Source organism: Sminthopsis crassicaudata, chromosome 3 (assembly GCF_048593235.1).
Source record: "Sminthopsis crassicaudata isolate SCR6 chromosome 3, ASM4859323v1, whole genome shotgun sequence".
Lineage (NCBI taxonomy): Eukaryota > Metazoa > Chordata > Mammalia > Dasyuromorphia > Dasyuridae > Sminthopsis > Sminthopsis crassicaudata.
The window spans coordinates 589,165,855-589,189,583 of NC_133619.1; the positions used below are offsets into that span (position 1 = coordinate 589,165,855).

Sequence of the window (23,729 nt, forward strand, 5' to 3'; positions counted from 1 at the left end):
TCAGACACAGATAGTCCTTATGAACATGTGTAGTGGGTTCTCTACCTTTGTGCATCTCATGTTTCTTCTGAGCTAATTCAACTCTACTTTGCTCATAGAGCACAGCCCTTCTCTGATGGGGGCCCGCCATGCTGGCAGTCTTGTGCCAGTGTCTCCCATGTCATGCAGTCAATTCTCAAGTCCTTAAGAGAGACCTTGAGGGTGACCTTGTATCACTTTTTCTGACCATCTTGTAAGCTCTTGCCCTGTATGAATTCTCCATAAAATAATCTTTTTGGTAGGCATACATTTGACATTTGAACAATGTGGCCAGCCCAATGGAGCTGTACTCTTTGCAGCAGTGTTTGAATGTTTGGCAGTTTAGTTTGAGAAAGGATCCCAGTATCTGGGATCTCATCATACCAGGTGATCTTCAGAATCTTCCTAAGACAATTCAAATGGAAGCGATTTAGTTTCCTGGCATGGTGTACAGTTATACTGTCCAACTATCACAGGAAGATGATTGTGTGTTCAATGCAGCCTCTGAAGTTGATACACAACAAATTATGGATCAGTCCTCTGCTGCTTGTGCTAATTTTAGCCCAACCAAACACCCAGAAAGCACAGGTGCTCCTCAGCCAGCCCCACCATCTCCCTGTGGGACCACCGGGGACAGCAGATGGAGTTCTGATGGCTGTGGATAAGCTCCCTTAGTGGGGCAGTACACTTTCCAGGGACGTCCACATTGATAACGAGGCTGACACAAACTCAGTTGGGGCCAGCTCAGGGTTTAGCAGGTTCTGAAGTGAAGGGAGGGAGAGGAGGGTGTTAGACTGACCATCACCTGAAGGTCTGCAGAGCTGTTATCATTTAGTACAGCCTAGAAGGATCCCCATCTCACAAATAAATGAGGAAACCGGATTTTGGAGATTAGGGTTTGCAGCAGGTCACTTCCAGCTCCGCCTTTCCCTTGGCCTGCCATGACTGACAACAATCACGGGGATCATGAAGGCATGGAGTGAGGCCTGCCACATGAAGAGCAGCAGAAGGAAATGTTTGCTTTGGTTGGAAAGGAGGAGACCTTCCTGCTCTGGAGAGCTCCCAGTGGGTGGAGCACTTCAGGAAGGAGCACCCCCCCACCCCGGGAAGCGGACTTTGGGTCACGCTTTGGAGGGTGTTTTTCAGGAATGGGCTGGACATTCCGGACATCGAGGGAGGGGAGAGGAGTTGGCACAGCATCCGGTGCTCCCCGGGGCCACTGCTGCTGCCACCACACAGCGACCTGGATTGCTTTCTCCCTTTGTCAGTTAGTCAACAAGCATGATGAAACTCCTGTGGGCCAGGCCTTGGGCTACATTATAGGGGTACATACAAAGAATGACATAATCCCTGCTCCCAAGGAGCTAAGGTTCTAACCTGGGAGTCTGCATGTAAATATATTCAGAAAGAAAGGATAAGATTGTTAAGTTAAACAGGGGAGTTTCTATTTTATCTTAAAAGTAACAGCTGATTGAATATGGGAGTAACATCTGCCTTTTAAGAAAAACCTTTTAGGGGGGCAGCTAGATGGCGCGAATCTCAGACACTTTAACACTTCCTAGCTGTGTGACCTTGGGCAAGTCACTTAACCCCAACTGTCTCAGAAGAAGAAAAAAAAAAAAAGAAAGAAAGAAAGAGAAAAACCCTTTGACAGAAGGATAGGTGTGGTGGGGAGAGGCCTGAGGTTGGGAAACCAATAAACAGGCTATTATAATCAAGATGGGAGTTGATAAGGGCCCAAATTAAGGTGGTTAGTTAGTTCTATGAGTAAAGAGAAGGAATTTTAGATGAGAATGTTTGGGGGAAAGATGAGTTCAATTCAGACATGTTGAATCAGATGTCTTTGGGACAATTGCTTTGAAACGTCCAGCAGATAATGATGATAGAGGGCTGAAGCTCAGGAGAGACCCTAGACCATAGACTATGAGTCAACTGCATAGCAACAATGATTAAACAGAGAAGGGTGAACTGGGGAAGTGCACAACCTGAGTTCAAATCGCAGTTGTTACTTATTTCTTGGGTGAGCCACTAAAAGTGTGCTGATACTCAATTTCCTCACCTGAAAAATGAAAAAGTTGGAACAAATGCCTCCAAAGTCCCTGCACGCCACCCCTTCTGTGATCTGGGCCAGAATCTTGCTATTGTGATCAATTCATTCTCATTGTCCCTTTTTCTCTCTTTTCAAGAAGTTTGAAAACTCATAGTTGGGAGCTTGAAGTCTACTCAAATATTTCAGCTCCTATGACCTATAGCTTTACTCTTGGTGACCCACAGGCATAACTGGGTCCAGACTTTAGATCATAATCACAACTGAGGCATTGCTTTAATTTTGGACTGTAACATCTCTGAGCATAATTTCTTACCCTTCCATTTCTCCTGCCTCCTGCTAGATCTATTTTTTATCTATTTGAACCTCTCTTTTCCCTCTATCACCCCTTTTCTGGTCCCTTTTTTCTCCCTGTTAAGGGAGTCTTGATCTCTTCCAATTACATTCAATTATTTCCTATTTATTAGCTTTTTATCTGATGCCTACAAACATGCTCAAGTCTCCCCCATTCTTAAAAAACACTTCCCTTGACCTTGTTGTACCTCAGATTCTCTCTTGTCCCTTACATAATATCAAAATCTCGAACAACTCATCTATATTTGTTCTCCATTTCCTTTTCTGCTCTTTGCAATATTGATTTTGACCTCACCAACTGACCAAAAATGTATTCTCTAAGGTTATCTTTGCTAAATCTGATGGCCTTTTGTCAGTCCTTACCCTTGACTGCTACAGCTCTTGGTGCTGATGAGCAGCCTCTCTTTTTTTGGACAGTCATCTCTTCTTTTGGCTTTCTTGTCCCTGTGTTCTCCTAGTTATTTCCTCACCTGACTGCCCTTTTTAAGTCTTGCTGGATTATCCATTTCCAGAATTCTTAGTATAGGTATCCCACAGGGTTCTGCCTTTGGCTCTCTTCTTTTTCCTTTATATCTTGGTTTTGATGATCTCATCTGTTTGCATAGCTTCAATCACCTCCTCTACTCAAATAGCTCCCAGATTTATTCAAACAGAAATCTCTCTTGAACTCCAGTCTCATATTATCAATTGCTAGATATCTGATTCCCTTTATTTCAAACATCTTGTCCAAAGTAAAATTTGTTAAATTGTCATCTTCTAAGCCTGTTTTTCCTCCAAACTTCTGTTTCTATTGAAGGTAACCACCATCCTTCCACTTACCCAGCCCTGTGATTATATCTTCATAATAGTGTCCTCTTCTCTCCACTCATTGCCACACCAGTTTCTACTGTCATTACTTCTTGTCTAGTGTGAAAGTGGGCTGTATTTTTCTTACCTCATTTAGCATTTATATTTATCAGTAACAATAGCTACAACAATAGATAGCTTTAAGGTTTGCAAAGCACTTGAAAAATATCTCATTTTCTCCTCAAAACAACAAAAAAAATTCATGCTTTTATTACTTCCATTTTACAGTTGAGGAAATCTTGCTGAGGGTTCTACAGCTTGTAAGTGTATGAGGCTGGATTTGAACTTAGCTCTTGCTGACTCCAAATGAGGACACTATATTAGCTGCCTTAGTGAGAGGGAAAACTCAGTAACAACTGAGAACACATCTTGAATAAATCAATCAAACCCAGAGGTATGAACAAGGCCTAAATATTTCTGTTTAAGCAATCAACCAAAAACTTCAGATTAAGTACAATAAGTCCTTAGATAAATTAGAGTGATGTTGACAGAGTTAGCTAAAGAAACTTGGATATATCCTTTAGGTCATCCACAAAATATTGAATTAATCCAAGCTCAGGAGATTAGAGCAATTTTAGCTAGTCTTTGGAGAAAGAATGTAAAGGCTGATTTCAGAAAAGGCTGGAGAGATTTACATGAACTGATACTGATACAAAAGAATATTGTACATAGTAATAACAAAATTATGTGATGATTATGATAGACTTAGCTCCTTTTTTTTTTTTTTTTTTTTTTTTTTAAACAATGAGGTGATTCAAGGTAATTCCAATAGACTTGCGATGGAAAGTGCCATCTGCATCTAGACAGGGAACTATGGAGATTGATTGTGGATCAAAGCACAAAAAACCTTTTTATTGTTATTATTTGCTTGTTCTTCCCCTCTTTCATCTTATTTTTCTCAAAATGCTATTAAGTTTTAAATAAATACATCAAAAATGATTGTAGGAAGTTTTCAGAAAAGTTTTAAGACTTATGTGAATTGATGCAAAGAATAAAGAAAACAATGTACATAATAACAACAGTATTGCACTATGATCAATTGTGAAAGTCAGCTATTCTAATCAAGACAATGATTCAAGACAATTTCAGCAATCACATGTGAAAAGTATTATCCGTCTTTAAAGGAAAAGCTGATAGAGACTGAATGCAGATCAAAATATACTTTTTTTTTCTTTTTTTTTTCTTTTTTGTGTATTTTTTTTTTTACAACATGACTAAATTTATTTTGCATGATGACACATGTATAAACTATATCAAATTGTTTGCCTTTTCAGTGAGGGAGGAGGAGCAGAAAGGAGAGAATTCAAAAATCAAAATTTTATTTTATTTTTCTAAATTTTGAATGTTCAAAGATAGTTTTCAACATTCTCTTTTGCAAAACCTTGTGTTCCAAATTTTTCTTCTCCCCTTCCCCAAGACAGCAAGCAATCTGATATAAGTTAAACCTGTGCAATTCTTCTAAACATATTTCCATATTCATCATGCTACGCAAGAAAAATCAGATGAAAAAGGGGAAAAAAACCGCAAAACCCCCACAAAAGCAATCAAACAACAACAAAAAGGGTGAAAGTATTATGCTTTGGTCCACATTCAGTTTTCATATTTCTCTCTTTGGATGTGGATGACACTCGTAGATGTACCTTTCTTTTCCTTGTGATACTGCCACACCTAGTCTGCTGGTAAGTCTGCCTGTCTCAAAGTCTCATTCTGTGGTTCATCCTCCATTCAGTCACCAAGGTGATTTTGCTAAATCACAGGTGTGACCATGTCATACTTTTACTCCCCATTACTCCCAATTCCCCACTTAACAGAGTCCAGTGATTCCCTATTGCCTCCAAAGTCAAATACAAAATATTTTGTTTGATATTCATAACCCTTTATAACCTAGCTCTTTCCAGTCTTCTAGAATACTTTACCCTTGAAAATGTATTCTTTACCTCCATGACATTGGCCTTCTAGCAGTTTCATGAATAAGATCCTCCTGTCTCTCACACGCAGGGATTTTAGTTCTCTCCCCCACTCTGATTACTGACTTCTCAAACTTCTCTTAATTCCCAATCAAAATCCCACTTTTTGTGGCAGATAGTGGTTAAGTGTTTGTCCATTGTCCAGGGTCATACAGTTGTGAGTTGGGCTAGATTTCAACTCAATCCTCTGACTTTGGGTCCAATATTCTGTCTACTATGCTTACTAGTTGCCTCCATTGTGGAAATTCACATTGGAAGCCTTGTTATTGTATTACTTAATAGGCTATGCTAATTATATTAGGATATAATATACTGAAAATGAGTAGTGTTGATCCCACTAGTATAAATATTTCACATTTTTACAGTCCTTTAAAGTTTACAAAGAACTTTCTGATGACTTTGTAAGATGCAGAGTGTAATTATTATTAGCTCCCTGTGATATATGAAGTGAAAGCTCCAAGAAGTTGACCACCTTTCTCATGGTCACACAGGTAGCAAATGTCAGAATTGGAATTTGAACCATGTCTCTAGATTCTTGATCCAGATACATGTCTAATGTGACCAACTTTTGTAGTGCAGTTGGAGGTGAGATTCTTTCTGTGGAAAGATGGAGAGGGTAAATGACTGAGGACTTAAAGGAATTCAAGTACTGCCCCCCACTTAAAAGTATTTTATTTTCCCCAGTTATATGTAAAGATAGTTTTCAACATTCACTTTTGTAAGATTTTGAGTGACAAATTTATTTTTCTCTCTCCCTCCCTAAGCTCCCTGCAACAGAGGGTCTTCAAGTCTTTAGGAGAATTAATGAGTGATGAATGAAATAACAATGAGGCCCCAGTTGAGCTGCCACATGAAGCCCCAAACTTCACAGCTCAAGGTTTCCTTAGTGTGTGGGCAGGAGCATCTGCTACTTCCTTGAGGATGGAACCAAACATCTGGCAGATTTGGTATCCACAGAGTCAGTCTTCAAGATTATTTAAAGTTACATAATTCAGCATCTCTAAATAGAATGACTATTCCTCAGATTGAAATCCTCCAACTTACTTTCCTGAAGTGATAATTTTATTTTACTAGATTAGTACAGTTTTGAAAAAGTTTTAATTTAAAGGTGGCTTTAAGAGTTCTAGGTTTTTTGTAATCACACACCTAATTAAAGGTCAGATAAGAATGAAAATGAATTCAGTGGGGAAGGAAGAGAGGATTATTTTGTTTAGGTTTTCAGTTTGGGGCAATAAAAAAACAAGGAAAGAACATGCAAGATAGAGAAGCCAGACCCTGCTCACCTTATCCATGCTGGCTGGGTTCAGTCTCATGATGGAGGCGTGAGCCAGGCGGTCATAGACTGTTCTCAAGGCCTTCTTGGAATAGAGCTCCTGGGGCTTGAACAGCTCCTCCAAAAACTTCTTATTGAACATGGTTGAGATGAGATCATTCATGACTGTAAAGATAAAGCAGAGCCCAGCTGAGGGATGGGCAGGAGAAGACTCTTCAGAAGCACAAGAGGGACAGGCCTGGGAGAGCACAGGCCTGGTTGGACTGCCCTTTCTATGAAATGCTGCCTGCCGGGAGAGGAATGGTACAGTAGAAAACAATGCACGGAGAGAGAAGGAAAGCTCTGCAGTGGACAGAGCGCCAGCCCCGGAAGGAGGGCGACCTCAGTTCAAATCTGACCTCAGACACTCATTAGCTGTGTGACCCCGTGCAAATCCCTTCACTCTGTCTGCCTCAGTTTCCTCATCTGTAAAATGGGCAAACTTCTCCAGTGTCTTTGCCAAAGAAATCCTAAATGGAGTCACAAAGAGTTAGAATGATTAAACAGCTGAACAACCATGACAATGAGGGAGGCATTTCTTTTTCTTCCTTAAAAAAAAAATCCCTACTAAAAGATCTTACTTCTTTAACAACAAAGGTTTATTAAGAGTCTCCAAGAGGCAAGGCCCTATGATAATCGTGAAGAAGGAGTATAAGGATAAAAATAATAGTCGGGACTCCCCAGGAGCTGTAGTCTTCTGGAGCAGTATGAGGAATACGTTTTCACAGACAAGAACCGTACCAAGTGGGATGTAATAGGATTGAGGAGGAATCCAAGGAAAATGCTCCAAGGAAACTAAGTGGGAGAGAACACCCCTGGTAGCCAGGCTGAGTCTTGCAAGTAGGAGGTATGTAACCAATTGTGATTGAATTGAAAGGAAGACAAGGATTACAAAAGGCAGCAATGAAGAGGGAGAAGAGCGGCTGGGCCAGCCTGCCCAAACTCATGGAGGTGGGGGACCAGCTATGTTCAAAAGATAGTCCAGTGCAGTAGGAAGGTAGTGAAAGAGACAGTATGAAATCAGGCTGGAAGGGAAGCCAGCCTGGGAAGGGCTTTAAACACCACAATCAAGAGTTTACAGTTTATCCTTTAGGCAACAGAGAGTCACTGAGGGCATGGTAGTTAGAACTGGGAGTTGGAAAGCTACTTTTAGCAGCCATGTGAAGAATGACTTGGAGGGGCAAGGAGACCACGAGAATCCCATTATCATAGTCCACAGAAGAGGCACTAAGCCAGAACCAGAGCAGTGGAAGTGTGAGTGGACAGAAAGGATGGACATGAAAGATGCAATAAAAATAAGACCAACAGAATTTTGGCAACTGGATATGGGAAGTGGGAAGAGTTATAGGTGACTCTCAACCAAGGTCACAAGGAGGAATGCATGGCATTTAAAAAACAGGATAGTTTGGAGGATAAATTACTACTCCAAAATGAGAGAAAGCTGATAATGGCAGCTCTCTTCTTCTCCATAGTGGGTGCTAAGTTGTAGAGCCCAAAGTTGCTCAGTTTTTCACAACAGAGGTAAGAAATATTTATAATAATGAATATATAAGTCTATGTCTATAAATAATAATAAAGCCAGAAGACATCCTAAAATATTTTCTAATTGTTAATTCTCTTGAAATTTTGGAAGGCTCATGGTTAAAATATGATATTTTAATTTTGACTTTTCTGCAATCCACAAAATAATGGTATGGTGATCTTTATCATTTCATACTTAATAAATTTTGAATTCTACTTTAGTAACCATATTATTCACTTAAAAATAACATCAAACCAATATAGTTTATTCATTCCTCATGTCTTACAAATTAGATTTAGACTCTTAAAACAGTAAAGGCCCTGAAAGATAATTTGGACCAGTCCCTTCATTTTATAGATGAGGAAACTGAGGCTGAAAGATTTGCCTCAAATCACATAGTTAAAATACTTTGGCTATAGCCTTACTCCTTTTCCTACTACATAGTTATCTTTCAAAAAATTTCTTTTGTTTTATCTTTTTATCTTTGGTTTTAGACTGAAATTGGAATGGATTAAAAATTAATGCATTAAAAAATTAGCAACATCATATTTATTACCTTCAAGAAAATTTACACAATTTTTTTTACTTTAAAACACACATCTATTTTTCCCTCATATTGTAACCATTCTTAAAGAATGAAAAAAAAACAACAACAAACAAACAAGTGATTGCTTTGAAGCTAATAACTCAAACTTATCTAACAATTTAAGGTCTAGAAAATACTTCCCTCATAAAGGCCTGTGAAGTATATATTGCAAATGAAGTTTAGAGAGGTTAAGTGACTTACCCATCATTACACAAATACCAGTAAGCTTAAAAAAGAAGAGTTCTCTCCTCAGAGATAATAGTGATTAGAGCAGAGTTGTAGTAAGAATCCACCCTACAAAGTAGCATCGTCATCCTCTGGGTTTGGAAAAACTTAAAATTAACAATAAGTTAGCTCTGGAATACTTTAATTTCTCTGAAGCCCTTGAACACCCTAGGGAACCAGGGAAAAGAGATTAGGACCAAAGGAAGCAACTCTGAAAGAGAGCTAAGCTTCCATACTGGCAAAGTCAAACCCTTCCTTCTGAAATGTGAAAAGTCTATCCTGATTACAATAGCTCTTTTTTATAGGGCAGTCCAAGAATGTCAGAGAGGAGGCAAGAACACAAGAAGAGCTGACTCCCTGGAGACTGGATGTCCCTTGCTGTTTTAGGGTTGGAGTCTGGTGATATTCCCATTGCTACCACCTTCTCTTAGCCCTTCAATAAATGTTCCTCTCGGGATTGTCATAACAGTCTCATAATTTGTCTCCTATATCTGCTCATTCTAAATTGTTACAGCTCTGACAAAGTAACTTTCTAACATATGCATATACCTGATCATGACACTTTTCTGACCGAAACTCCTTAGCACAACATGTAAGGTCTTCTGGAATCTACTCCCTTTCTAGCCCATTCACATCACTAACTCGTTAATTCTCCAGTCAAACTAAGTTGAACAACTTGGTGCTTTTACTCATGCCATTCCCTCTGCTTGGAACACTTTCATCTTTCTCTTGGTTGAAATCCTTATCTATTTTTCAAGCTTGGTTTTTATGTTACCTCCTCCAGAAAACATCTCCTGGTCGTGATCTTTCCTTCTTCCAAGTTCATTACAACACTGCTCCTTTCTTGTGCATTTATGAGTTCTTTTTTTGCATGATACTTATTAGAATGAAGGATCCATGAAGATAGGAAGCAAGTCTTTTATCATCGTTCTATAGTTCCCTTGTCTATACTGCCCTCCAAAGCCCAGGCTTAGTAAATAGCTGTTTCACTAAAATATTTCATTTTAGGTCCACAAAAATCACCATGTTTTTAAGCAGTGCATTTCATTCCAAAGACCATATGCCACAAACTCATACATCTATTTGTACTAAATAATGGTCTGACACTCAAATAGGAGGTTGTATGATCAAAACACATTACTGGTATCTATAAAATCATGATATTGGGGAGCACCAGATGCTGCATTCTACTGGTCAATAAGCATTACTAAGCAATGCTATGAATACAAAGACAGGCAAAAACAAGACCATGTCCTCAAGCATGTTACATTCTAATGGCGGAGACAACATGCAAACCACCATGTACATACAAGATCCATACAGTGTGAAGGAACAAAGCAAACTGACTCTATGCAAAGCACTGTGTTAAGAGCTGAGGATACAAACAGAAAGGTAAGACAGTCCTTCCCCTTAAGGAGATTACATTCCAATGGGGGAGACAGCACAAACCACGATTTGAACTGCATATCAAATAGAGAAGGACCTTAGTGTACAGTGACAAAGCACATGGTAATACTGCTTCTTTGATTTCATTTGTATTGATCCAATTTCTTTATTTTTGATGCTGAGCCACTGGATGGTTCCAAGGATTTTGGTGACAAGAATGGTCCTTTCTGGATCTTTGGCAGCTTTGGCTGCAGCCCCTACAGGAGCTGTTGTCAGGCTGCATCTACTCAGGGCTAGCCTTCGGGGATGATGGCTGAGGGCATTGGGGCCCTGTTATTCCCGGGAGAAGTGCAGCAGAAGTACGTCTTATTCTTCTGTTCCTCAGAAGTGACCCAGACCATTATCCTTGCTCTGCCTAAACTCTTTTTACAATCCTGAACCCTTGGTGAACCAGTTCACCACTACACGATCCTTGACTCTTCACTTTGATTGCCTTTCTCCTAAGTCCAATCATGTCCAATTAAACCAGGACAAACTTCAGTCACAGACTATATTAACAATCTCCTTTGTTCCTCATCATACAATCCTGAATAGAACTAGAAGAAATTAGGAAACAGTGCAAACTGGATCCACTTTTAATCAATTAATCTCAACCATGCTCTCACCATAGCAAAGCAAGCTACCTAATCCTCTCCCATACAAAGCAGCTGCTCTAACCAGGTTCTCTCCTTTAACCTCCTATGATACTCTCTTCCCCTAATCTTGATACTGACAATATTGCCTCATACTTTACTGAAACAATTGAAGTCATCCTCTCTTACTCTCTCCCTCTTACTCTTCTTATGTTCCTCTGATGTGTTCTCCCCATGATGTCCCCCTTCATTCCAGTTTCTGACTCTACTTCAGGTTAATGCTTCTCCTTGGATCCTTGGTCTTACCACTCCAGCAGATTGCCTCCAGTCTTTGACCTCTCCTTACCACCGGCATTTTCTCTAAAATGCCCAAGGCTTCATCAGCTTGGTAAAACCCCACTAGTTCCTATGGGGCCCAACAGTTGCCATCACAGATCTTCCCTTCTCACCTAAACTTGTCAGTTACCTACAATTGGTATCCCCACTTTTTTCATTTTCTCCTAAACCTTCCGCAATATGGCTTCTGACCTTGTTCAATTGTAACGGCTCTCTCCAGAGTTACCAATTATCTCTTGATTATGGAGACGGTTGGCTCCTACTTGATATCCATCCTTTTTGATTTTCTCCTGTGTACTTTCTCTTCATTAGGTTTCTGCAACTCTTTTCTACTTGTCCCACTAGTCCTTAGTCTCTTTTACTGGATCTTTGTCCATGTCATGACCACTAACTGTGGGTGTCTTTTAAGGCTCTGCCCCACTTCTCCCCTTTTTTCTCTCTATACTATCAGATTTATCAGTCCCCACAGATTCAGTGATATATACTACTGGGTCTCATACCGATTTATATAGCCCAGACCTCTTTCCTGAGCTCTAGTCTCCATATCACCATGGCTAGACATTCCAAACTGTGAGAGTCTCATAGACAGGAATCTCAAATTCAGCATGCCTAAAACAGAACTCATTATCTTTCTCTACAAACCCTCAGTTGAATGTCCCGCCATGCTTTCAGTCACCTTGATTCATCGCTTCAGCATCATTCTTTACTCTCTCATTCCTTCTATACATTCAACCAGTTGCCAAATCTTATACTTCTTTTCTCCATAGCATCTCTGTAATTCTGCCTCTTTCTTTCCATTCAGTCATCATCCTATTTCAAACCCTTCTCCTTGCTTGTCTGGACTATCATCATGGCCTTCTAATTAGTCCCCTCTTCCCCCTCATTCCACCGAGCTTACTCTTTTTCCAATCTTGTGTTCCACTCCCTTCCATGTACTCTAATCTGGCAACATTGGCCCATTTACTCTTTCCTGCTCCATGCCTTTGTTTTGACAATTCCTAGGCCCGAAATGCTCTCCTTACCAACTTCCAACTCCTAGAATTCTTGCCTTGTTTACAGATTCAGCTCAAGTGTTGCTTTCTCTAGGCGGCCTTTTCTCATCTCTCCAGCGTCGATGCCATCATCCCCTCTTAGTCTTCCTTCCATCCAATCTGTAGTTATCTTTAAGGTTCTGATTTTTGTGCTGTCCCTCCTATTAATATAAGCCTCTTGAAGAAGGTACCACATCCCCAGCAAAACCCAATAATACAGTCAGCACAGGGACTGGGGCACAGTAAGTACTAAATAAATGCTTGTTAATTGAGTGTTAAGAAGGTAATCCTAACACAAACTGTAACTGAGGCTTAGCAGACAAGAGTTGCTGAGGACAAAAAGTCCATCACTGCCCAGCTAACTTGTGATCCCAGAAGCCTAGATACACAGGTTCTGAGGGTTCAAAGGCACCTCAGCCATCCCCTAGTCCAGTCCTGACACACAGGAATCCTTACCTTACCCTTTCCTACCTAGAGTTCTCTGGCCTCTGAAGCACGAGGAGCTTTTGCAGGGGAGCTGTCCCTTGAAGATGAGTGCTGAGGGTCAGGGCATTTCTGCCACTGAGCCCCATCCACTTCTGCTAATTGCTTCTGCTTCTAAGTCTGGCCCCTCTGTTATGTGGCAGCCCTTCCAACACTGAAGTGCTGCTGTAAGTCCTCTCCTGACTTCCTTTCTCCAGGCTAAACACGCCAAGGTCCTCTGATCCTCATACGCCATGGTCTCACCGTCCATGTGGTTGCCCTCCTTTGATTCCTGGTTAGCTTATCATGTCCTCCTTCAAGCACAGTTTCTAGATCTTATTATGGCACTTCCAAGGAGTTCTCAAAAGTACAGACTACTGTGGTATTATCCTGCAGTCCGAAATTGCACTGGCTTTTTTGGCCACCTCACATTATGTGTCCTTGTTGTGCTTGAAGTCCTTTGAAATGTCCAGATCATTGCCATACCAACTGCTGCCCATCTATACTGTCTCTATTTTATATGCATGGGGTTGACTTTATTTTTTTACCAGATGTAAATACTTGACATTTATTGCTACTAAATTTCATCTTTATATTCATCAGCCTAATACTTTAGCCTGACATTTGGATCTTAACTCTGCCATCCTTAGCAGATGTTACCTATCCCTCCTAGCTTTGTGTCACCTGCAAATTTAATGAGCATGCCTTCTATGACTTTATCCAAGTCATAGATGAAAATGTTAAATAAGCACAGGGCCAAGGAATAAATCCTGAGGTGTTTCACCGGAGACCTCATATTATGGAACCATTAACAGCTACTCTAAGTGGACCATCTATTATAATATTACCTAGATAATACTAGACAATACTGATCCATATTTCTCTAAACATATATACAAGGATAATAAAACTTCTTTTTAAAATATTTTCTAAAATCTAAGTAAACAAGATCCACAATGTTCCTCTCACCTACTAGTTTAATAATCTTGTCAAAAAAAGGGAAATGAGGCTAATCTGGGATGATTTGTTCTTGACAAAGTCTTAGTTGCTTTTTGGAATCACTGGATCTTTTTCTAGATATTTATTATCGATAATGATATTTTCTTATCTTTCTTTTTTTTTTTGCTGAGGCAATTGAAATTAAGTGACTTACCCAGGGTCACATAGCTACGACATTAAGTATCTGAGGTCAGATTTGAATTCAGGTCCTCTGACTTCAGGGCTGGTGCTCTATCCACTGTGCCAACCTAATTGCCCTTCTAGGATTTTTAGGAATTGAAGTCAAGATTACTGACCCAGAGTAGACTTTATACTCTTTTTAAAAAATTGGGACATTTGCACTTATCCAGTCTCGTGGTACCTCTCTCCATTTTCCATAATCTTCAAATTTCACTGATAGTGGTTTTTGCTATTATATCTGCCAATTCTTTCAGGAACCAAAATAAGACTCTCAGCTAGGTTGATCCCTGGACAACAAATATACTAGACATATATCAGCAGGCCTTAAAATATTAAAAAATTTTCTATCTTTATAGGACTTTCCAGAATTTACAATCTTCTGGCATAATCTTTGAGATTTGAGGGTCACCTCTATACTACAATAAGGCATCAAAGTAGGAATACAAAAAAGATACATATATAAAAGGTTATTTGAATCTAATATAAGCCTTGAACTCATTAAATCAGCAGAATCCTAAGTGTTATCTAAAAATTACTTAAAGAGGACACAGAAAAGCATAGAGATATATAGATGGGTTTGAAAGGTACCCAAGACGACATTTAATCCCAGCTTTGCCTGAAGTGTGAACACCTCTAGTGATGAAGCAGCCTACTGTTATCAGCCAGCTTTGTTTATTAGGAACTGCTAGTAATGTGTGCCAGGCACTTCAGCTGTTGTTTTTGGTTTGCCATGGAAGAATCGCCATCTCAATAAAAGCCACAAAGCTTCGCCAATAATTCGAGCTGGATCAATTGTGAGTGCCAAGAAGCCAGGGAAGTACAAGACAAGAAGAAACAAGGTGGGTAATTAACTTGAATTAGATAATTGGACGCCTGCTTGTGGCTTGCTTTTGACTATATTAAGATGTGGCAGGCATATGCTAACTAATAATTAAAGACAGCTGTGAGGATAGCCGTGTCCTGTCTCGAGGAAAGCCTGGGAGCCTGCTCTAAATAAACTGTCTTTTCAGGAATTTTCAGTGAAGTCAAGAGACTTAACTGGTCACAAGGGTGAGCTAAGCCCTTCACCAAACAAGAAAACAAAAGGTCTAAGGTTCAGACAAATATGGAAGACAAGAAAGACAAGTTAGGCTTTGCAGAAATGGTGCCATATTTCCCTTATTTCCTGGGATAAAGAAAAACCTCTATTCTACAAAGTGCCCATTAGTTTAGATGTTAGTAGAGAAGGTTAAAAAAAAAAAATGAAAAGATGTATCTCTACTCTCCAAATCATCAGGATGAATAAATACTTCCTTGAAAATGTGGACTAAAAATTTCAAAGAAGAAATAAACAAGAAAAAAGCTGTCAGAAGGCATCCAAGGGAGTTAGAAGATGAAGAATATGACACAGAAAAGGAAGGACTGATGAATATTTAGGCCTAAGTAATAGATAAGAGTTTCTTTTCATAGAGAGGACAAGTTGAGTCATTTTAGTAAGAAACTACTTCTTGTGTTCCAGGGAATAATGATGTGATTCTACAGGTCCCATCAAATAAGAGGTGATCCAGTAATGACTAGAGGAATAGATGAGCAGTGATTAGCGATACTGAAAGTGTGTTCTCCTTACAAGGTATATAGTTAAGGATGTAACAGGATGCTTTCTGGGATCTTGTTAAAACTGATGATGATTTTTTCCTTCTGGTGAGTCATGTGGGAACAAATGATTCTATAAAAGGGAATTTTGAGAAGGCAACAAAGGATTATAAAGTGTTTAGGAAAATTTTAACTACTATTGTTAATTGAAGATATTGTGTAGCGTTGATTAAAGATAGTAAAAAACAAGAGAGAGGTGGTTAATATTCTATCAGAATATTGTCTGAAAAAAAGGATTTGGAATTTTGTACTATGGCTTGAAATATAGGATTGATGGTTAGGGATATGACAAGGGCTGGTCATATGTTTGGAGGCCTCCAATTTTAATGAAGAGTTTTAAACTGAAAGGGTAGAAAGACAAGCCTGATATTGGAGATTAAGAGAAAAAATAGCTAGAAGAGAGGAACAATTATTCATGGGAAACAATATCCAAGAAGATAGGCAGCAATAAAACACATGACCTCAAATATCTATACAGAAATCTACAAAAAATGTGGATAACAAAGAAGGAAGTACAGATTAAAAGACAAGAAAGCAAATCTGCCCTCAGACAGGTCAATAAGAATGGGTGAGATGGAACTCTTTTTTTTTTTTTTGCCACGGAAGTATATTTTATTTAGAAATAATAAAAAAAGATAAAATGGTGGCTGCATTATGTTGTTTGTTAAGAAGATATACTCACTGACAGGAAATCTGGGAATGTATTTGGATAAGATGCAAAAGAAAAAGAAGAGGATTACTGTTGAAGAGACTACCAAAGACCTGGATGGAAAGGAATTTGATGACTTTGGGAACCAGATAACAAATCCAAATGAAGAATTGTTATTGCAGTGATTTGGAACGGCAGCAATATGGACATCTGCTGGAATTCTTATCTGTTAAGAGCCAAGAAACTAAGGAACTATTGGCTTGCATTAATGACAATTTCATCTTTCAAAAGGTAGAAGATAAAATAAGTGATTCTGCTATTCTGAATGTAGTTTTGACAAAGTGTTCATTGAAGTAATAATAATAGAGATTAAAGGACCTTCCAATGAAAGAGTTAGTGGTAGATAGAAGCTACCATAGATTTTGAGAAATATTTCAAATGGTTCAGAAAAAAAAAATGGGTAGGATTCAAAACATCTTATATATAAATTAACCCAGGAAGGAAAGAAAACTCTCCAGTATATATTAGTGGGCCCAACAAGCATTGATTAGGATTAAAGAGGAAAAAGGAAAAAAAAATTGTATTTTCATAGGGTACTGATCAATCCAAATTTTAAGAAAGAAATGTTTAGAAGATGGTAGAAACAAGGCAAATTATAACTAATTATGTATGTAAAAGAGTAGTCTGATGGCCTCAGTAACAGTGTCAGCTACATTTGGGGCAAAAATTAGATCAAAGAAGGGAGAGGAATGCTGCTTAAGGTAGATGGTCTAAAAATAATAATGGTGAGAAGGCTGGAAATTTCAATGATTATTTTGCTTTTCTGTTTCTTCCAAAAAGGCTAATGTTCACAATGGGAAGAACAGGACAAAAATAGCTGAGAGGGAGTTGAAAATGATGAATTAAGTGGAAAGTTATTAGGCATCAAACTGTCCTCAGTGAGTTCAAGGCATTAAACCCAGAGAAATCATCTTAGGATAAAAAAAATATCCTCCAAACAACAAACAATCTCCTCCCCTTCTTTCAAAACCTTAGACCCCAAATCCTAGCAAATATGGCCTGCTACATCATGGTCAAACTATTTTTAAAGGACCCTGGAAAATTAGTAGAGAGGTTACAAAACTGGAAAAGTACAAATGTTTCTGATTTTCAAAAAAGAGAAATATAAACTGTAAGCTAGTGAGCTTGAATCTAGTTCTAGTACAATTATGGAACACTATTAATAATATGGTTCTGAGCTTTTAGAAAGGGAAAAAATGACCTGCAAAAACCAGAACAAGTCATATTTGTCTAAACTAATTTCCTTTTTTGACAGAGAATTAGAGACTTATAAAATCAGGGGATGCTATAAACATTATATAGTACTGTATACCAAGACAACAGAGAGACAGCAGTGTGTCACAGGGGAAAATATGCTGGATTTTGAGTCAGAGGACCTGGGTTAAAATTCCAGTTCTTCCTACCATCTAGATGTCTTAAGGGAAAGTCTTTTAACCTCCCTCTGCCTCAGTTTGAATCTCTATAAAGTCTTGGACTAATGATAACTCTAGATCTCATGACAAGAAATTTCTTCTATGTTATATATGTTTTACTTATACTATAAGAGGAAATTATGTGTTTTAGACAATAGTATAGTTAGGTAGGCACAAAACTGGTTGGGTGATTAGATCCAAAAAGAATTGGGTCAGATGTCAAGTTCTTCTGTTTTGTATACACATTTGCTTCTGATGGATTTCAATGAGCATTTCTTGAGCACGAGGCCTATATTGCCAACTGTCAACTGGATATCCCATCAGTATCTCAAATTCAACATGTCCAAAGAAGAATTGATTATTTCCCTCCCATCCCCAAATCCATTCCTCTTTCTAAACTTTTCTTGTTTTTATCAAGGATACCATCATCTTTTCCATCACCAGGTTCACAACAGTGGAGTCACTCTCAACTTTTCACTCTCCCTTAGCCCCTAAATCCAATTATTTGCTTACAACACTTCTTGAATCCCTCTCCCTTTCTGCACTGAGGTGGCCAGCACTCTAGTTTTAGCCCTTATCACTTCATCCCTGGACAACTGCAACAGCCCTAATGGTATCTCTGTCTCAAGTCTCTCTCTTCAGTCCTTCAGATAGCTGCCAAAGTGTTACTTCCAAAACACAGATAAGACTATCTCATTTCCCTTCTTGATAATTCCAGTGTCTCCCAGATGCCTCTCAAAAGACAAATTCTCTTTTTGGCACTTAAACCCGTTTTCAAACTTGTTCCAACCCACTTTTCCAGACTTATTAAACATCACTTCTTTTCATTATTCTACAATTCTGTCAAATCAGCCTTTTTGTTGTTCCCCACAGTGACAACCTGTCTTCTCTCTCCATGTCTGTGCTTAGGCTGGAATGCATTCCTATCTTGCTCTCATCTATCGGAATCTCTCATTTTGTTCAATGCTCACATTCAGTATAGACTTCTCTACGAAGAGTCTGATCCTCTACTGCTTCTCGCCCAGAAAAGATTTTCTCTAGATACTTGTTAGCAAATGTCAGCATTGGGAATATTGGATTAAACTCAAAATATCATCCAGAGCATACACCTCAGACACATCAGAGTAGCAAATCACTAAATGTCTGTATGTCATTAAAATGCTGAGACAGATTTACTGTTTTGAAAAGTAGGTTTTCTCAATGTTCCATCACCATAGAGATACCAGGTCTAGAGGACTTGGCCCATATTAAAATGCAGGTTAGCTGGAGACTGATGAATAGGGAATAAAGCCATACAACATGCATGAATTTCATGCATTCTGCATCCATGCAGCCACATGCTCAAAAGACAATGAGGTTTGACTAGGAAAGCTCAGGCAATGAACATTACTCCCTATTGAAACCATGCTCTAGGCAGTTCTGCGATTCAACAGGAAGTTTGTTTCCAAGGACAATAAAACAATCCTATCAAAACAAAGGTGCTGCTACTCTCCTAGGCCCTGTGGTACTTTAGGACAGAGTCCTCCTGATTCTAGGGGTGGCAGAGGGAAGTACAAAGATCCCTCTGCCAAGTGCTCTTGGGATCTCATGTGCACGACTGGATCTATTTCTTTTAAGGCTCTAGTAGAAAATTAAACATCTTGGTGCAAGGCTCACGGCTTTTCACCGTTAGTGACTACAACTACATTTGGAGAACTATGTATTTGTGGATGGAGATCTAAGACATGCAGCTAAGAGATACCATACCTCTTTTCCTGTCCACCTCTGTCCATTCATCTACACGAAGCATATAAAAAAAAACAACACCAGTTTATGAGGCAAGGACATTTTTTTTAAATGAAGTTTTTAAGATAGCAACTCTAGCTAATTAGCAGGATTGTATTTTTTAAAAAGTTAGCATTTCATGTCTGCCAAGAAAGCTTTGCTTGACTTTTGCATCTTTAAAGGGAAGAACAAGCATAATTGACATCTCCTAGGCAGGGCCAGTGCCCACAGAGTATACAGCATTACAAGGTAGTAGCTGGGGAAAGGAGAAGAAAGGTCCAGCAGATTCAGCTCCCAGAAGATTCCCCTTGGAGGCTCTTTTTTAGTGTCATACAGGCATGCAACATTGAAAATAACTCTTTCTCCATTATGAAGACTATACCATAGAAGACAGGGGCAAAAAAATAAGACATAAAATAGTGTATATATTCTCCGTGCATTCTCATTTCTTCTACAATTAAGGTTTCCCTTCAGCTAGCTAGAACCTTTCAGGTTGGGCAATTTGCAAAGTAATAAAATAAGAAGGAAATATCTGTATTTACCAAATTTCCCATTTGCATAGTAAGATGAGTTGAGTAACAAATATATTTCTGAATAGAATATTCCCAAGGACAACTGGTCAGACAGATACTCATAGGATCACTCACTCAAAAAAAGAGCCTATCAGGCAAAATTCACTGGATTTGAAAAGTCCTTGGAAATCCTACTTGTTTTACGTTTGAAGTACTTACAAAATTTCTTTATTCTTTTCTACTGAAGTCTAATGATATTAACCAAAATAGATAAGAAAATGTTTTTATTTTTAACCTAATTTCCTCAGAGATTTAAATAACTATAGGCAAACAAAATGCAACTATTAAGAAGTTAACAATTATCTTATTATAGACAGAATGAGTTTTTGATATTATAAAGGGGTATTTTAAACTTTTTGACATATCAATACAAGGAGCTAATTCTAGCCAACAGTGATGCAAGACAACAGTTCATAATGACACTCTCCAGTATTATAGTTTATTTAGTAGCAAAGTAATGATATTTTAGAGAATCAACAACTGTAAAATTCACCCCTCTGAGTTATGGTATTCTTAAGGTGAAAAATTTATGAAGCAGCACCAGGACCCTGCCTTCTCTGAAGCTGAGAGTGATATCTTAGGCATTCTATCAAAGTTTCTTTTATGTTTGCTAAAGAGGCAGATTTGCATGGTAAGCTTCTGGGAACTCAGAAAATGCTTAAAAGCTGTGGAATTTCTACTCCGTCCATTACATTGCATGCTTGGGAATAAGGTGTTGCTGTAAAGAACTCATTGTGTCTGAAGGACATTCAGTCTATCTGTTGCTGAGATATCAATAAGTGAGTGAGTAGGGGATGAATGAATGAGTCCGGGACAATAAAGCCCATGTTCAGCAGATATCTCTGTGTTGCTGTTTTTATGATCTGTAAACTTTAGAATGCTATTCTCCAGCTGACTTTTTTTTTTTTTTGTCTAGATCATGGGATCACAGAATTAAAACTGGGAGGGACCATAAGGGTCGCCTAGTTGTCCCCTCATTTTACAGATGAGGATTCTGGGGCCCAGAGAGTAAAGTCTCACAGGTAGTGACTAAAACAAACTCCCCATTCTTTTCCCATTGCATTGCACTGTCCTAGGCTTCCCCACATTTTCCACAAGCTGGAATCCCCTAGTAGTATTGAGATACCTTAGTGCACATGATAACTATAGAAGACACTCAATAAGTATTGGTTGATTAATTGATCTTAAGAAGACTTTCATTTCCTAGGAAAGAGGGAAGATATAACATATGACTTTCCTAGATTCTTTCTGGTTCTATTTCTGTGTGTTTGAACTTGAAGTTCTATTCTAAAGAGTACCTTTTAGACTAAGGAATCCAGAGATGGCCTGGAATCATAAATATAAAAACAGAACCTAACCTAGATAATGCCAACGAGGTGATCCAGTTCTCTGCTTTCTACATTCTTAAAGTCACAGTGAAGTCATTTAACCTCTCTACAAATGGGTCAGTTTTCCTATAAAATGAACACAAAAATGTGGTAGAAAGTTATTTTTATAAGTGTTTTTAAAGAGAAGAGAAAACAACATCCTACTCTTGCTTTAAATATTTCACAACATTCAGTGAGCAGCGTTCAAAGATTACTCCATTGAGGTTGAACTTGCTTTCTGTTGAATTCTGAAACAAAGACCAAACGGAGGAGGAAGCTTGCAGTATATTCTCTGATAATGCTAGACCCGGTCTGGCCTCCATGAAATACATCAAAACTGATAAAGAAAATATTACAAGGCTTTTGGGAGGAAAAGTCCAAAATATAACTCCCCCATATGTGTCTGTGTGTATGTATAAAATTTTTGTTGGACACAATAAAAGGCCCCATGAATGAAGGGTCTATTGAAAAAGGGTGACAAAAATGTTTTGGTTTTTTTTTTTGGGGGGGGTTGTGGGCAAGGGGAAGCAAGCAAAAAATCTGGGACTCTTGTAGGACCATAGGTCTAGAACAGACTTCAATGGGCCAACCCTTTTGTTTTATAGATGAAGAAAATGAAGCCTAAGAGTGTAAGGGCCCTTTAAATGGGCGGACACAGTGCATCGGGAGATTGAGGCCCAGAAGTATTAGGACTGCCCTTGGGCGGGATCCTGGCCATATTGAGATAGTTTCGTAATGGGTGACTCTCTCGCTGATTGGCTGTGTGTGTGACCTCACAGGCCCTATATAAGCCCACTGCAGGCAGCAACCGCCCTCTTTGACCTCCTGCTGTTCACCGTGGCTCACCAGCCTGGGTGGCCAAGCCAAGATGGGTAGCCGAAAGAGGTAAGGGTTTTGGTAGTGAACACATGGGTCTTCTGACCAGGTGTTCACTCGGGAACCAACAAGTCAGGGCATCAGTTAAGGCATTATGTGAGTAGGTATAATAAAGGCTTTTAAGATTACACGTGGTTGTTCTTGAGTGCGCTACCGGTTACTAAGCTATAGATTCAAGAGATTGTGACCAGAGACCTTAGAAGGCCTCAGAGGAGGCGAGCCGGGTAGAGCTCACACTGCAAAGGACAGTGGTCAAAGGTGCTCTGGTGGGTCTAGGACAGACTAGTAATTGTAACTGCCAGGAGAGCACGTTACAAATGGCGCCCAACGTGGTGGACGCATCAGAAATTATCAGGTTTTGAAAATATTTAATATTCAGAATTAAGATTCTGAAAGATCCGGTAGAAACGCCACTTAAGAGGGAAGACAGAGAAGCAATATGGACCCAGGTAAATCTGGGATCAGACTCAAGGACACAGCTGAACATAATGCTTATTATATAAAGAGGTTAAAGAGCCAGATGGAAGATCTTTTAACAAAGATCACCACTGAAGAACAGCAGGAAGCTTGTAATCAAGCTCCACAAAGGCTATCCCCACACCCAGTAAATAGAGCTAGGAGAGGGAGCAACCTAGAGCTAATGCGATTGTATGACAGTAGAGAGTATAAAATGCCACAGCAAGAGTTGCTGGAATTGCAGGTTAAACTACAGATGGAGATAGAGAAAGAAGAAAAAGCTAGGTTACTACAGATAGAACAGGAAGAGTTCAAACCAGTGGCTGAAACTAAGGAAGGAAATAAACGAATCACATGGACTAAAGTTGTAGAAATTCTTCTTAGCATTTTGTTGGTTTACCTCCTGCATTGTTGTTTTAAGGAATTTATCCATTACTCTTCCATTGAGAAGAAGTTTAGTTCTTTTTATGTGCAAAGCTCAGGTTTGATTTGGAATCAGCCTTTGGGGGATTTTCCAATTCTTCTTCCCTCTGCCTCACCTTCTTGGGCCAAGGGAGAAGGGGGAGGAGGAAAAGGAAGGGCGATAATACCATCAGCACTGCCCATTAATCCATTTAAAACTCCTGTGTCTTCATTTCAAAAGACAGGAGTAGGCTTTATGCCCCAAGGCAAAAAGGAATTGTGGGGTATTGAGTATAATCAGAAAAGTTTTAAAAATACAGTTCAGTTAATTTCTAAGAAACCTTACAGGGACAAGACCTTGCAGTTAGAGAGAGTGGAGTTTTATCCTTGTAAAACTGCTAGGATCGTCTTTGGAGAGTTGGAACTCCTCTTTTCTTACCTCGTGGATTTTCCACTTCCACAGGTGAGCTTGATTTCCCAACCCCCTACGGGTACTTATAAAACAGTGTCTATGTCTAGAATGGGTTGGAAAATTGCTGTTTTAATCACTAGAATAAATAGACAGTGTGTGATCTTTGACCCAGGAGGAAAATAATCAGATTTATTGATTCACACTCCTGGAGTACAATTCGGTAT

At 39.0% G+C, this 23,729-nt stretch overlaps 1 protein-coding gene across 2 annotated transcripts in view; it reads right to left on the bottom strand.

Moving 5' to 3' along the window:
• Positions 1–23,729, bottom strand: part of OSCP1 (organic solute carrier partner 1) — a 39,700-nt gene that overhangs the window by 11,893 nt on the left and 4,078 nt on the right. Inside the window, exons 1-2 of one of the 2 annotated variants that reach the window (XM_074305165.1) lie at positions 19,403–19,460; positions 6,516–6,670 (exon numbers count right to left, since the gene is read on the bottom strand). In XM_074305165.1, coding sequence (XP_074161266.1) covers positions 6,516–6,670; positions 19,403–19,445 — 198 coding nt within the window. In that variant the 5' untranslated portion in view covers positions 19,446–19,460. Of the gene's footprint in view, positions 1–6,515; positions 6,671–19,402; positions 19,461–23,729 lie in introns of those variants that run through there. The other variant, XM_074305164.1, reaches the window with a different exon arrangement.